The sequence below is a fragment of the Callorhinus ursinus genome, unplaced genomic scaffold, assembly GCF_003265705.2.
Source record: "Callorhinus ursinus isolate GAN/ISIS: 27379988/994484 unplaced genomic scaffold, GSC_fseal_2.0 scaffold94, whole genome shotgun sequence".
Taxonomy (NCBI): Eukaryota; Metazoa; Chordata; class Mammalia; order Carnivora; family Otariidae; genus Callorhinus; species Callorhinus ursinus.
In genome coordinates, this window is record NW_027397156.1 from 1,787,202 (window position 1) to 1,803,881 (window position 16,680).

Genomic DNA, 16,680 nt, shown 5'->3' on the forward strand with positions numbered 1-16,680 from the left:
ATCTTGAGAATGCCACCCGGCACACATAGCCAGCCTTCCGGCCTCACGCAACATCACACTGTGGAAGGAAAACAACCCCTCCCCCACCCACCCCTCCTCAGTTACTCCAACCCAAACAACAACCAAGGCAGTTTAGTGGTAGGAATTTATATTTTTTTTGCCTTTGTTCAGGATACATGAAGTTGATAAATATGCCACATGCCTTTGGTGGAAGTACAACGGTTATTATTCTATACAAGTATGAGGTTGGGGGTAGGAAAAAAGACAGAGGTGATGACAGACACACAGTGGAAACCCCACATCGCCTCATGGCAAACCAAGGAAGAAGGGGATGTGGGAAGCTCGGCTTCATTTGACTGCAAAGTCCCAGGGTTTGGTTGCATATTTGCTCATGCACATGGGTGGTGGGAGGGAAGAGGGACAGCAAAGACACAGAAGAGGGTACAGGGTGGGGTGAGAAAGAAAGTAGAAGGCCAAACATCCCCAAAAGAACAAAGCCAACTATATCTGGTGAGCCTCAGAGGGACAGAAACCCAGGAAAGAATTCCTGTGACAGGGCTGGGTGGGCCAAGAGTGCGAATTTGCTCCAGGCTCGGGACACATCGAGGACAGTGGTGGTTCTTCTCCAGCGGTGACCCCCTGCATTAGGCAAGGAGGAGCCCAAAGGAGAGTGGAGACCTTCGAGGGGGGCCGTTGGGAGGGTACACTGACTGCTTTCTTCCAGCTCTTCAGTCCTGCCCTGGGGCAGGACGAAGGGAATGTGGGAAAAGGGCAAAGGGAGAGGAAGGATGGTTTTCTGCAATGAAATGCTGCTGCATGGAAAGCGAGCATCCAGACCCGGCCCGGCCTGGCCTCAGCCTCTTCCTGCTTGTGGGCCAGAGGAGAGGAGGAATAAGGGGTCATGGGTGTGCCTCCTAGCTGCTCCCAGCCTCCCTCCTCCCCTCACACCTGGGTCTGTCCCACTTCACACCCTATCCTAAAGCCCAGCCATGGCCTCCCATCCTCAGGTTCCATTGTCTGCCCTCACAAACCATGCAGAGAGGAAAGGAAAGGAGGCAAAGTGGAATTCATAAGGGTACCGGTGCTTTAGAAGGGGAACACAGTGCAGGAAGAACAGACAGGTGGCTCTAGATAAGAGGTCCCATGACAGCACAGCAGTGCACATGCGCACCTGTCCACAGACGGTCCTGCCTCCCACCCAAGACCGGGTTGGCGGGTATACTGGACTTCTCGGAATACTCAGAATCGGCCAGCCTCAGGAAGGACCTCCTGCTTCATCCCTGTCTTTGCTAAGTACATGGGAAGGGTGTAGAGGAAAGGAGTCCCCGAGAGCCCAAGGATCCTCATTTCTAACACCTCACACGTTATCAATGGGCAGGGAGAAGCAGAACCCTCCCTAACGAACAGGCAATAAGTGGCTTCCTCTGAGCTTGTTATTCTCAAATTAGGCCCTCGATTCATTGTCTTTCTATAATTAACACTCATTCTCTCTTTATCTATGCCAACAATTAAAACTAACTCAGAGTCCCCAGCTTTGGCTATATGAAATTATTTGGTGCTCTCATGAACAATACAGAATGCTGCAGAAAATGTGGACGAGAGACAGCCCCTTGTAGTTATGAGCTTAGGGGGCTGCTTCTAAGATGGGAATGAAGCCGGTCCTTTTGCAATTAACGTGTGTTCTGTAGGTCTCCAGAAAACAAAGCAAAAGGCCATAAGATCCCTGATGACACCGAAAATCTCAGACTAATAGATCAGAAATAACCGCAAAAACAGATTTGACTTTCTGAAAGGGTACTACCGCAGAACCAAGGTGGACTTTGGGCCCACCCCAGGCTCTTCTGAGGCCTGGCCTAGGAGAACAGCCCCAAGTGACCAGAGCAGTCCTGAGTGAGCTGCCATTCTCCCCGCTGTTCCCAGCCCCCTCCAGCGGCCTGGCCTTTCCTGGTGACACCATGGGCACCATACCCTTCTCCTCCCCCAATCTTGGCACCTTCTTGGGCATGTCACCGTGGCTACACGCCTTCCTCTTCTTTTGGCCTCCAACTCTTTTTGGCTTTGGGGGAAGCTGAGAGTACATAAGAGGGGGGTAGTGAGGTGCCAGCTATGGCTCTTCAGGGAGTTACTTCGAGACTGTGCCACGAGCAGCATTTCTAGTGTTGAGGGACCCAGTGCAAATGAAAGCAACAGAAATGGAGGAATGGGCAATGGAGAAGCCAGGACAGGGTGGGGGAAGGTAGACAGGGATGTTCGTTGAGAGAGCAAACAGAGGGAGAGGGATGTCTCGATGGCAATGGAGAACAGGGAAGGGGTGGCACATTCTCAAGTAAAAAAGTAGACTGGACACAGGAATCAGGAAGTCCCAGTTGGAAAAGAGAAAGAGACAGGAGAAAACAAGAGGGCAAATTACATCAAGTTACTGGACATTCAGGCCTTTCAGTTGCGGGTGTCCCATCCCTGTGGTCTCCCTCTGACCCAAGCCAGTGACAAACAGCACAGCCCCACTTCCTCAGAACAGGAGGGACCATCTTCCCATGGGATCTTGCAGAGGGAAGGCTTGTCCATCAAGGAAGTCCCTTGTCTTTGCCCTTCCTCCCTCCCGAACCAGGTGATGATCCCACAGTAGCGATCTCCATACCTCAGTCAGAGCAGCCCCACTCCCCAGGCAGGCAGGGCTGGGAGAAGACTCCAGGACCTTCCCACCTCTTCACCCCACCAGCAACCTCAGCGATACTTACTTACAATAACTACCACGATGATGGCACAGATAGCTCCCAGCATGATCATCATCTGAGGAAACATTGACCAAGAAATGGGTCCTTGGATTTGGGGAAGAGGAAAGAGATGTTCCCACTAGAGATGTGGGAAAAGAACTTCCTCCGTCCTTGGGACAGTGGAAGAAACCACACATCACCCAGGAGATAGGCAGGCCTCTCGGGGAGGGCAAACCCTCCTGTCTCATGTTCCCCATGAGACAACCACCCCTGCACCACCACTGAGGCTTCCCAGAAACATCAGAGCATCTGCAGCTTGCTCCATTTCGCTTGGCTCCTATTGCCTGAAGGCTTTGAAAGGAATGCCAGTGGAGGTGCAGACTTGGGATCTTTAGTCAGTTGGTTCATTTTTCATTATGAAGTATTCCGCTAATTCCTAAAAGCTGCAGGTATTTAAATATATACCTACCCTAGCCATCGTGTGGATGTTGGCTGTGTGTGGGGAAGAGCCAGGCGAGATTTTCCCAGGGGTCTTTGGGGAAAAGCAGCCTGACCGCTTCTGAGCTCCTCGGGTAGGGCTGGCACCCAGTTAGTGGTTCTGAGTACTCTGGCCTACCCTGGCGGCCAATTCTGGGTAATGCATCTCAAGGAGGCCTTCAGATTTCCTCCCCAGAGTTCGGCAGGGCAGAGATCCTGGGCCACCAGAGGTGAGGAAGGTAGAACCTGAGGGTTTTCTTGCCTTCTATGAGTTAAGGCCCAGGAAGAGAAGGCAGAGAGGACAAGACAACTCACCTTGCAGTTTTTCCACCAATACTTCCTCTTTAGCTTGGCAGCGCTGCTCTCAAATTGTGATGCTCCCACCTGCAAGGCATCAGCTCGGTCATCCAGCTGTGACAGTATCTCATCCCTCTTCAGGACCTTGTCCACATTCACACGCATGATGTCCACCACCTGGGGGGGGGGGGTGCAGAAACAAAGCTAGTAAGCTTCCCTGCTAGAGACAGAGGTAAAAACAATGGAATCTCAAGTCTGGCCCTGTGTAACTCAGGGATGCCTTGCTTCCCAGAGCTTTTAGCTACCCCTCTATTAAAAAAAAAAAAAAAAAAAAGTTTCTAAACTTGTATCATCTGGAAACTCTCAAAAGAAAGAGTTCTCCACTTACTTCCTCCACTTGTGCCTGGGTTTGTTGTAGTCGTCTGTTACTGGTCATATTAGGAGGAGGGCCTGGGGGACCCCCTCCTGGGGCAGTCCCTTCTGCCCCTTCAGTGGGTGGCTGAGCTGGAGCAGACCTGTGGAGGGAAGCGGACCAAGTACACAAAGTAACTGAGACAAGAAAGGAATCACGTTCATTCTTGCCCCTATCACGAACACAATGGTGATTAGGCTACCTGCAACTAGAAGGGATTCTAACTTCTTGGTGACACCAAGAAGCATAGAGGAAGAAGCAAGAGATGAAAGATCCTGTAACAACATTTAGGTGGGGTTCAAGGACATCCAGGGTGGCATCCAGAGATCCTGTTTGGGGCTATCCTTTCACCAAAATTCAAATATCCTCTACAGGGACATGGCTACAGGGACAAGTGTGCCAGCCTTGGACTAAACAGCACTTCCCTGACAGAAAAAAAAGCCTTTCACATAAAGCCAAACTAGAAAATTCCTCTCCAGGTTTAGAAGTTCGTACAAAAGACTAACACCTACAGACTGAACAGCTCTTTTACGCAGTCTAAAGAAGACAAGCAAGTTGACGGACCTTGCTTAAGGGAACCCGTCATTAGTTGCTTCACACATGACTAGTATATCGGGGCTGCTGTAAGGACAACTTGGAGAATCACCAAAGGCAAGGCTTCTGTTGGTAGAGTTGAGTCTGGACTGTTCGCTTGCTTTGTTTTTGGCAGAGAAGATGGGTGTTTAACTTAGATAGACCTGGGGTGCCAGGCAATTGTGTTAGTTATGAAATTGTTCCAAGAGCATAGGCAGAAAGCAAGAATATGAGTAATGGTCCTCGATGTACATGTATCATAGACATTGTGCCCCTTCCTTTTCTATATTTGGCATCAAGTCTCAGGAGGCTCCCCTAGTGCTTTATGTCTCAAAGGGAAATCATGGTTCACACTACTACACACACAGATTGTTCTTTCTTTCCCTTAGCCTTAGAAGGGATGAATCTAGTGTGGGTCTTCAAGATAAACTCCTTTCCATGTCCCAACACACAGAGACTAAATTCACCTGCTAAAGAATTCCCAGAAATCTAACCTAAGGCATGAGATTTTTCTCTCCCAAGAAAAAACCCACCAGCAGAGGGAGATCTCTCAAACTTGATGGAGAATAGAAGTTATAGTAAGAACACCTCACAAAGGGGCACAGTCTCAAAACATACCTCACAGGAGCAGTACAAGAGTAAATGCATTAGAAATCAAATCATCACAAGTCACCAAAAAGGAAATGCCTTGACTACTCACAATAGAACTAATACCCAGAAAATTCTTCCTCCCTAAGTGAATTTCTTTTGGTCTAAAAAGATAAGAGAATAACTCTTCAGAGAGACTTTACTAGCAGATGACACCCAACTCAACCCCATTAAAAGAAATCGCTTTCTCATCTCCCTCTAAAGCACAAAAGAAGCAAAAGAAAGAAAGATACTAAGCCATGGAAGCCACAAGACTCTTATGTTACTACTGAGCTAAGCAATCTAGTTCTCTGAAGGTGGAAAATTCAGTGAGTAGCTAGCAGCCAGTATTTGGTGTTGGAAGCAGTCCAGGATGGTGGCATCAATGACAAGATTAAGGTCAGAGACCTTGTGATGCCTTGCTAGTCACCATGCTTTCTCCATTTCCTTCAGTTCATCCCACATGTGTGCTGTTGGGAACCAGTCCATTCACCTCCTCCCCAAACTGTGGGTGGGGGGGGGGTGCGTGAATGGAACCTTAGGGCTTGGCCAAAATGCTTAGAATATCACATACAGTTAAAACTGTAGAAATCAAATAGAGAAAAAGCGAAATTGTTATTAAGCGTCTGAAGGGACCATTTCACTTACTATTTGTTGGGAGTTGGGAACACTCAGCAATAAAACATCCAGGGGTAATCATAAACCATATGTCACATAAATAAATCTTTTCCCTTTTTTGTCACTAAGAGAAGCAACATAAATATATCTAGGACAAGCCAGGACTCCAGACAGTAATAAGAAAAAAAATCTCTATTAAATATACGGTGGTCTCGCCACAGTTCTCCCTCAGGATCTTGGGATGAGGGTTGTGTTAAAGGGGGTCAGAGACTAAATTGAATTGTTGCGGTAAGGCAAGGATCTTCAGTTCTATTTCTCTTCCAAATACTTGGCTAAGACCGGATGACAGGAAAACAGCTTCTATACAGGTGGCCTTGAGATGAATGGCTGCTTGGAATCACATGCCACTGCCCCCTGAGTCTTTCTGAGCTTCTCACCTGGCGCCAAAGAACTGTCTGATAAGTTTCTGGTTCTTTGCTCACCGCCAAGAGGGGGTGGGCGAGTAGGGTAACACCGCACAGTTGGGGCAAGGGGCATACATAAATCCGGAGATTGCAGGGCAATTCAAGTTACTAACTGGCAAGTACACCCATTACTGTTTCCAGAGACCCTAAGTACAGATTCGATCAGACAACAAGAAAGAGTCTCGAACCCCCTCCCCGATGTCTCTCCATGCCCCACCTTCGCCCTGTCCCGGGCTTCACTATTACCGAGACCTGAACGCGGCGCCCAGCAGGCGAGAGGAGAGAGTGCCATGAAGGTGGGACCCCGGCGCCCCTACCCCGCCCGTGGGGTGCTGGCGTGGCTGCTGCAGGAATGGGGTGCTGCCCTCCCTCCCCAGGGGCGGCCAGGTCTGGGGGCGGCGCGCGGTGGTGGTTCCCCGCGTCGCCGCAGCTGCTGCAATGCGCCATTTTCCGTCCCGCAGAGTCCGGCGCTGGGAGTGGGAGTTGGCAGGGAGGTGTCGAGCCCCCCACACCAGAGTCAACTCACATTTCTGTGACGGTTGAGGGATCCGTCTTGTTTCCTGAGGCTGCGGCCAGATACCTGGCCGGGGAAACGCTGCGGCTGAAGTCTACGAAGCCGCCAAGCTCCGCCTCCGCCTGACCACTCGGAGCTCTAGCTGCGGTGGAACTTACCGCAGCTGCCGCGCGGGACCCACACTTTATTAGCGTCGGCCACGCCTCCCAGTAACGTTGACAATCCCCCGGCCCAATAGACGCCCAGGACAGGCGCCCGTCCCGAAGGAGAGCCCAACTAAGGCCGAGCCCGCCCCGCCCCTGCAAGTTGGCCAATCCCAGCTCTCCTCTTCCAGCCCGTCTCAGCGAAGGAGGGGTTGCCGGGGGGATCGTTCACTGACCACTACAACTATAGTTTGCTTACCAGTCTAACTGAGCGACAGCGCTGAGTGGAAATATGCTCCAGCTCCCCGGAAGGGCGGGGCCAACAGTTTGATTTAGGCTCTTTGGGTACCTGCCAGCCAATCGCTGAGCAGTTCCTGAAGTCCGGGCCCGCCCACGGCCCCCGGCGCCCGCAGCTCCAGCCAGTCACAGTCGCTGGCGGGCCTCAGTTTGCTGTCGCCCAGACCCCAGAGCGCTAGGGAACGAGGCAGTCCCGCCGTCTACTCACAGCGGGGCGCGCAGACCCTACCTTCCCACCCCTCACAAACAACTCTGAGGTGCGGAATCCATCGCGGCAGAGCCGTGGGCCCGTGTCACCCAGTACCGGGCGCGGGGTTCGGCCCCTCCAGAGCAATTACGAAGGCTTCATTCATCTTTTCCATTCAACATAGCCAGCAAGCTCCTCAAGCAATGTATCCTTTAAAACGAACTCCCCCTGCAAGCCCTCCACTTCTATCCCTCCCACATACGTCACCACATCGACTCAGTTGCCCAAATTAAAAACCTGGAAACCATCCTAGATCTCCTTACCCGTTCATCTGTACCCCTCCTCTTGTGTGTACATGGTAACAGTAGTCCCAAAACTTCACATTCAGAGCCTCCTAGGATTCTTTTTTTTTTCTTCCTGACTCAGTCTTAGATGTCCATGATTTTTCACACAATGTAGTCCTCTGTGCATGCCATCAAGGGCTGTGGTGATGCAGCATTTCTTAAAAGAATGTTCCTCTTCTGTCTCTGGAATTTTCTTCCAAGCCTCAGACACCCATTTCACAAGTTTTAATTCTTCTGAGTAGGTATGACAAATACAGTATGGCTACTGTCTGGCTGATAGTTATAATGAAACATCCCAATTTAGATGTTAAAATGAAAAAACAAAATGCCTCCTAGAATCAATGAAATATACCTTCTGCTTCTAGTCTTGCCCTCCCTCATATCCATCCTCTAAGAAACCACCAGGAAGATCTATCCAAATGTCACAACCCTGCTCAAACCCTTAAACCCCACCAAATCTCCCTTGGGGGGAAAAAAAAGGTGAAAAAAGTCAGTGAATTTTTAAAAAATTAAGGCGTTTTTAAATTTGTTGAAAAATAATTATAGATTCACACGAGGTGGCCCCCAAAAAAGTACAGGGAGGTTTCCCTATATCCCTTGACCTAGTTCCCCACAGTGGTAACAGTACAGTATTAAAACCAGGAAACTAACATTGGTACAATCCAGAGTTTATTCATATTTCACCAGTTTTACATGCATTCGTATATGTGGTTTTATGCAATATGTGTGTAGATTCCTGTAACCACAACTACAATCACCGTACAGAACTATGACATTACTACAAGACTCCCTGGTGCTATCCTTTTATAGCCACACCTGCCCCCATCCCTAACCCTTGTCAGCCACTAATTGTTTCTCCATCTTTATAACTTTATTTCAAGAATACTATATAGTGGAAGGATACGGTATGAAACCTTTTAAGATTGGCTTTATTTCCAGGGCGCCTGGGTGGCTCAGTCGTTAAGCGCCTGCCTTCGGCTCAGATCATGATCTCAGGGTCCTGGGATCAAGCCCCACATGCGTCAGGCTTCTTGCTCAGTGGGAAGCCTGCTTCTCCTTCTCCCACTCCCCCTGCTTGTGTTCCCTCTCTCGCTGTCTCTCTGTTTAAAAGATTTTATTTGTTTGACAGAGAGAGAGACAGCGAGAGAGGGAACACAAGCAGGGGGAGTGGGAGAGAGAGAAGCAGGCTTCCCGTCAAGCAGGGAGCCCGATGTGGGGCTCGATCCCAGGACCCTGGGATCATGACCTGAGCCGAAGGCAGACACTTAACAACTAAGCCACCCAGGTGTCCCTAAATAAAATCTTTTTTTTTTTTAAAGATTTTATTTATTTATTCATGAGAGACAGAGGAGGAGAGAGAGAGAGGGAGAGAGAGAGAGAGAGAGAGAAGCAGGCTCCCAAGGAGCAGGGAGCCCGATGCGGGACTCGATCCCAGGACCCTGGGATCATGACCTGAGCCGAAGGCAGACGCTTAACCATCTGAGCCACCCAGGCGCCCTAAATAAAATCTTAAAAAAAAAAAAAATTGGCTTTTTTTCCTATTTTTGCCTATGGATGTCCAATTGCTCCAGGACCATTTGTTGAAAAAGCAGCCCTTCCTCCATGATGCCCTTGAAATCCATCCAACTTACCAATTTTCATTGCTGAATAGTATTCTGTGGAATAATTTGTTTAACCATCTACACGATTAAAGGACATTTGGGCTGATTTCAGGTTGGGGCTGCTATGAACAGTTATGTACAAGTTTCCATGAACATGAATTTTCATTTCCCTGGGATAAATGCCCAAGAGTGCAATTACTGGGTAGGAAAGTAATTGCATGTTTAGTTTTAGAAGAAACTGCCAAACTGCTTTCCAGAGTCACTTTACCATTTAAATTCCCACCAGCAATGTATGTGGGATCCAGTTTCTCCACATTTTCACCAGCATTGGTGTTGTCAGTAATTTTTTTATTCTAGCCTTTTCGACAGGTCTATAGTGATATATCATTGTAGTTTTAATTTTCATTTCTCTGGTGGCTGATGATGTTGCACATGTTTTAATGTGTTTTTTACCATCCATATATGCTCTTTTGTGAGGGCTCTGCTCATGCCTTTTGCCCATTTTCTAATCGGGTTGTTCCTTTTTTTTACTATTGAGTTTTGGGAATTCTTTAAACATTCTAGATAAAGTATTTTGTCTGATAAGTGGTTTCTCCTGTTCTGTCATTTGTCTTTTTCTCCTCTTAAAGGGAACTTTCATAGAGCAAAAATTTATCAACTTGTCCTTCTATGGATTATACTTTTGGTGTAACATCTAAGAACCTTTGCTAGCCTTGGCCCTGATGATTTCTTTCTTTAAATTTTTTATTGTTATGTTAATCACCATACATTACATCATTAGTTGTTTTTTTTTAAAGATTTTATTCATTTACTTGAGAGAGAGAGAATGAGAGACAGAGAGCACGAGACGGGGGAGGGTCAGAGGGAGAAGCAGACTCCCGGCTGAGCAGGGAGCCCGATGCGGGACTCGATCCCGGGACTCCAGGATCATGACCTGAGCCGAAGGCAGTCGTTTAACCAACTGAGCCACCCAGGCGCCCACATCATTAGTTTTTGATGTAATGTTCCATGATTCATTGTTTGTGCATAACACCCAGTGCTCCACGCAGAACATGCCCTCTTTAACACCCATCACCAGGCTAACCCATCCCTCCCACACCCCTCCCCTCTAGAACCCTCAGTTTGTTTTTCAGAGTCCATCATCTCTCATGGTTCATCTCCCCCTCCGATTTCCCCCCCTTCATTCTTCCCCTCCTGCTATCTTCTTCTTTTTTTTTCTTAACATATGTTGCATTATTTGTTTCAGAAGTACAGATCTGTGATTCAACAGTCTTGCACAATTCACAGCACTTACCATAGCACATACCCTCCCCAATTAATGATTTCTTTCTTATTTTATTTTCTAAAAGTTGTATATTTTTTATGTTTCACATGTAAGTCTGTGATCTATTTTGAGTTCATTGTTGTATAAGGTGTAAAGTTTATGTCAGAGTTCATTTTATTGCCTATCGATGTCCAATTACTCCAGGACCATTTGTTGAGAAAGCAAACTTTCCTCCGTTGAATTGCTTTTGCACCTTTGTCAAAAACCAGTTTGGCAACACAACCTAATGGCACACCTAAAGGAGCTGGAAAAAGAACAGCAAATAAAGCTTAAAGCCAGCAGAAGAAGAGAAATAATAAAGATTAGAGCAGAAATAAATGATATAGAAATCAAAAAAAAACAGTAGAACAGATCAATGAAACTAAGAGTTGGTTCTTTGAAAGACTTAACAAAATTGATAAACCCCTAGCCAGACTTATCAAAAAGAAAAGAGAAAAAACCCACATAAATAAAATCATGAATGAAAGAGGAGAGATCACAGTGAATACTAAAAGAAATACAAACAATTATAAGAGAATATTATGAGCAATTATATGCCAACAAATTGGGCAACCTGGAAGAAATGGATAAATCCTAGAACATATAAACTACCAAAACTGAAACAGAAATAAATAGAAAAATTGAACAGACCCACAACCAGGAAAGAAATTGAATCAGTAATCAAAAATCTCCAACAAACAATAGTCCAGGGCTGGATGGCTTCCCAGGGGAATTCTACCAAACATTTAAAGAAGAGTTTATACCTATTCTTCTCAAACTGTTTCAAAAAACAGAAATGGAAGGACAACTTCCAAACTCATTCTATGGGGCCATCATTACTTTGTTTCCAAAAAAAGACAAAGACTCCACTAAAAAGGAGAGTTACAGACCATTATCCTTAATGAACACAGATGCAAAAATTCTCAACAAGATACTAGAGAATCAAATCCAACAGTACATTAAAAGAATTACTCGCCATGATGGGTGCCTGGGTGGCTCAGTTGGTTAAGCGACTGCCTTCAGCTCAGGTCATGATCCTGGAGTCCCAGGATGGAGTCCCGCATCATGCTTCCTGCTCAGCAGGGAGTCTGCTTCTCCCTCTGACCCTCCCCTCTCTCATGCTCTCTCTCTCTCTCTCTCATTCTCTCTCTCTCTCAAATAAATAAATCTTTTTAAAAAGACACTTAAAAAAAAGAATTATTGGGGCGCCTGGGTGGCTCAGTTGTTAAGCGTCTGCCTTCAGCTCAGGTCATGATCCCAGGGTCCTGGGATCGAGCCCCGCATCGGGCTACCTCTCCCACTCCCCCTGCTGTGTTCCCTCTCTCGCTGTCTCTCTCTCTGTCAAATAAATAAATAAAATCTTAAAAAAAAAAAAGAATTATTTACCATGATCAAGTGGGATTTATTCCTGGGTTGCAGGGGTGGTTCAATATCTACAAATCAGTGTGATACACTACATCAGTAAAAGAAAGGATAAGAACTATATGATGCTCTCAATAGATGCAGAAAAAGCATTTAACAAAATACAGCATCCTTTCTTGATAAAAACCCTCAAGAAAGTAGAGACAGAAGGAACATACCTCAACATCATAAAGGCCATATATGAAAGACCCATATTCAGGGGCACCTGGGTGGCTCAGATGGTTAAGCGTCTGCCTTCTGCTTAGGTCATGATCTCAGGGTCCTGGGGTCGAGCCCCACATCAGGCTCCCTGCTCAGCGGGGGGACCTGCTTCTCCCCCTCCCTCTGCTTCTCCCCCTGCTCATGTTCTCTCTCTCTCTGTGTATCTCTGTGTCTTGAATGAATAAATAAAGAAAATCTTTAATATCATCTTCAATGGGGAAAAACTGAGAGCTTTTCCCCTAAGGTCAGGAACACAACAGGGATGTCCACCCTCACCACTGTTGTTCAACATTGTACTGAAAGTCCTAGCCAAGCAATCAGACAACAGAAAGAAATAGAAGGCATCCAAATCAGCAAGGAAGAAGTCAGATTTTCACTATTTGCAGATAACATGATACTCTATGTAGAAAACCCAAAAGTCTCTAGCAAAAAAATTGCTAGAACTGATACACAATTTAGCAAAGTTGCAGGATATAAAATCAACATACAGAAATCTGTTGCATTTCTATACACCAATAACAAAACAGCAGAAAGAGAAATCAAAGAATCAATCCCATTTATAATTGTGCCAAAAACCATAAGATACCTAGGAGGAATAAACCTAACCAAAGAGGTAAAAAATCTGTACTCTGAAAACTATAGAATGCTAATGAAAGAAATTGAAGAAGACACAAAGAAGTGGGAAAACATTCCATGCTCACGGATTGGAAGAGCAAACATTGTTAAACTGTCTATACTACCCAAAGCAATCTACAAATTCAAAGCAATCCCAATCAAAATAACACCAGCATTTTTCACGGAGCTAGAACAAACAATTCTAAAATTTGTATGGAACCAGAAAAGACCCCAAAAAGCCAAAGTAATGTTGAAAAAGAAAAGCAAAGCAGGAGGCATCACAATTCCAGACTTCAAGCTGTATTACAAAGCTGTAATCATCAAGACAGTGTGGTACTAGCTGAAAAACAGACACATAGATCAATAGAACAGAATAGACAATACAGAAATGGGCCTACAACTATATACATGGCCAACTAATCTCCAACAAAGCAGGAAGGAATATCCAATGAAAAAAAGACAGTCTCTTCAACAAATGGTGTTGAGAAAACTGGACAACCACATGCAGAAGAATGAAACTGGACCACTTTCTTATACAATACACAAAAATAAATTCAAAATGGATGAAAGACCTAAATGTGAGACAGGAAACCATCAAGATCCTAGAGGAGAACTTGGGCAGCAACCTCTCTGGCCTGCAACAACTTCTTGCTAGATACATTTCTGGTGGCAAAGGAAACAAAAGCAAAACTGAACTATTGGGACTTCAACAAGATAAAAAGCTTCTGCACAGCAATGGAAGCAGTCAACAAAACTAAAAGGCAACCTACCAAATGGGAGAAGATATTAGCAAATGACATATCGGATAAAGGAGTAATATCCAGAATCTATAAAGAACTTACCAAACTCAACACCTCAAAAATAAATAATCCAGTTAAGAAATGGGCAGAAGACAGCAACTTCTTCCTAGAAACATCGCCAAAAGCAAGGGAAGCAAAGGCAAAAATGAACTATTGGGATTTCATCAAGATAAAAAGCTTTTGCACAGCAAAAGAAACAGTCCACAAAACCAAAAGACAACCGACAGAATGGGAGAAAATATTTGCAAATGACATATCAGATAAAGGGCTAGTATCCAAAATCTATAAAGAACTAATCAAACTCAACACCCAAAGAACAAATAATCCAATCAAGAAATGGGCAGAAGACATGAACAGACATTTTTCCAAAGAAGACATCCAAATGGCCAACAGACACATGAAAAAGTGCTCAACATCGCTTGGCATCAGGGAAATCCAAATCAAAACCTCAATGAGATACCACCTCACACCAGTCAGAATGGCTAAAATTAACAAGTCAGGAAACGACAGATGTTAGCGGGGATGTGGAGAAAGGGGAACCCTCCTACACTGTTGGTGGGAATGCAAACTGATGCATCCACTCTGGAAAACAGTATGGAGATTCCTCAAACAGTTGAAAATAGAGTTGCCATACGATCCAGCAATTGCACTACTGGGTATTTACCACAAAGATACAAATGTAGGGATCCGAAGGGGTACATGCACCCCAATGTTTATAGCAGCAATGTCCACAATAGCCAAACTGTGGAAAGAGCCAAGATGTCCATCGACAGATGAATGGATAAAGAAGAGGTGGTATATATACACAATGGAATATTATGCAGCCATCCAAAGGAATGAGATCTTGCCATTTGCAACAACGTGGATGGAACTGGAGGGTGTTATGCTGAGTGAAATAAGTCAATCAGAGAAAGACATGTATCATATGACCTCACTGATATGAGGAATTCTTAATCTCAGGAAACAAACTGAGTGTTGCTGGAGTGGTGGGGGGTGGGAGGGATGGGGTGGCTGGGTGATAGACACTGGGGAGGGTATGTGCTATAGTGAGCACTGTGAATTGCGCAAGACTGTTGAATCACAGATCTGTACTTCTGAAACAAATAATGCAACATATGTTAAGAAAAAAGAAAAAGAAGAAGATAGCAGGAGGGGAAGAATGAAGGGGAGTAAGTCGGAGGGGGAGACGAACCATGAGAGACGATGGACTCTGAAAAACAAACTGAGGGTTCTAGAGGGGAGGAGGGTGGGGGGATGGGTTAGCCTGGTGATGGGTATTAAAGAGGGCACATTCTGCGTGGAGCACTGGGTGTTATGCACAAACAATGAATCATGAAACACTACATCAAGAACTAATGATGTAATGTATGGTGATTAACATAACAAAAAAATTTTTAAAAATTAAAAAAAGATGGGCAGAAGACATGAACAGACATTTTTCCAAAGAAGACATACAAATGGCCAAAAAACACATGAAAAAGTGGTCAACATCACTCATCATCAGGGAAGTACAAATCAAAATCACAATAAGATAACACCTCACAACTGTCAGAATGGCTAAAATTAACTTAGGAAACAACAGATGTTGGGGAGGATGGGGGAAAAGGGGAACCCTCTTACACTGTTGGTGGGAATGTAAACTGGTGCAGCCACTCTGGAAAACAGTATGGAGGTTCCTCAAAAAGTTAAAAAATAAAACTACTCTACGACCCAGCAATTGCACTACTAGGTATTTATCCAAAGGATACAAAAATACTGATTCGAAGGGGCACATGCTCCCCAATGTTTATAGCAGCATTATCAACAATAGCCAAATTATGGAAAGAGCCCAAATGTCCACTGACTGACAAATGGATAAAGAAGATGTGGTGTATATATGCAATGGAATATTACTCATCCATCAGAAAGAATGAAATCTTGCCATTTGCAACGATGTGGATGGAACTAGAGGGTATTATGCTAAGCAAAATAAGTCATTCAGAGAAAGACAAATGCCATTTGATTTCACTCATGTGTGGAATTTAAGAAACAAAACAGATGAACATAGGGGAAGGGAAGGAAAAATAAAATAAGATAAAAATAGAGAGGGAGGCAAACCATAAGAGACTCTCAAGTATAGAGAATAAACTGAGGGTTACTGGAAGGGAGGTGGGGGGGATGGGCTAAAAGGGTGACGGGCATTAAGGGTGGCACTTGTTGGGGCCCCTGGATGGCTCACTTGGTTAAGCAGCTGCTTTCAGCTCAGGTCATGATCTTAGGGTCCTGGGATTAAACCCTGAGTTGGGCTCCCTGCTAATTGGGGAGTCTACTTCTCCCTCTCTCTCTGCCTCCTTCCCGCCCAGTTCATATGCTCTCCCTCTTTCTCTCTAATAAATAAATAAAATCTTTAAAAAAAAAAAAGGAGGGCACGTGTTGTGATGAACACTGAGTGTTATATATAAGTGATAAATCACTAAATTCTACTCCTGAAACCAGTACTACACTATATGTTAACTAACTTGAATTTAAATAAAAACTTGAGGAGAGCCTGGTTGGCTCAATTGGTTAAGTGTCTGCATTCAGCTCAGGTCATGATCTAGGCCCCATCGCCCCACCCCACCCCACCCCTCCACGTTCAGCAGGGAGTCGGCTTCTCTCCCTCTCTCTCTTCCTCTCCCTCTGCCCCTCCCCCCACTCGTGCTCGCTCGCTCTCTCAAATAAATAAAATCTTCAAAAAAATTTTAAATAAAAACTTGAAAGAAAAAAATAAAAAGGTGTTATTTCCCTTTAAAAAAATCAGTTTGGCATACTTGTGCAGGTCTGTTTCTGGGTTCTCTATTCAGTTCCACCGATCTGTATGTCTTTCCTTCTACCAATAATACAGTCTTAATTACTGTAGTTATATAGTAAGCCTTAACATCATATAGAATTATTTCTCCCACTTCATTGTTCTTTTTCAAAATTGTTTAACTGTTCTAGATTTTTTGCCTCAAAGGTTATTTTTAAAATGCATTTATGGGGCGCCTGGGTGGCTCAGTTGGTTAAGGGACTGCCTTCGGCTCAGGTCATGATCCTGGAGTCCAGGGATCGAG

General features: G+C 45.2%; 1 protein-coding gene across 2 annotated transcripts in view; it reads right to left on the reverse strand.

Moving 5' to 3' along the window:
• VAMP1 (vesicle associated membrane protein 1) overlaps positions 1-7,091 on the reverse strand; it is a 78,939-nt gene extending 71,848 nt beyond the window's left edge. The window contains exons 1-5 of one of the 2 annotated variants that reach the window (XM_073888740.1): positions 6,709-7,091; positions 3,877-4,003; positions 3,507-3,665; positions 2,739-2,790; positions 132-2,339 (exon numbers count right to left, since the gene is read on the reverse strand). In XM_073888740.1, coding sequence (XP_073744841.1) covers positions 2,323-2,339; positions 2,739-2,790; positions 3,507-3,665; positions 3,877-4,003; positions 6,709-6,710 — 357 coding nt within the window. In that variant the 5' untranslated portion in view covers positions 6,711-7,091 and the 3' untranslated portion in view covers positions 132-2,322. Of the gene's footprint in view, positions 1-131; positions 2,340-2,738; positions 2,791-3,506; positions 3,666-3,876; positions 4,004-6,708 lie in introns of those variants that run through there. The other variant, XR_012376964.1, reaches the window with a different exon arrangement.
• Between the last annotated feature and the right edge of the window lie 9,589 nt (positions 7,092-16,680).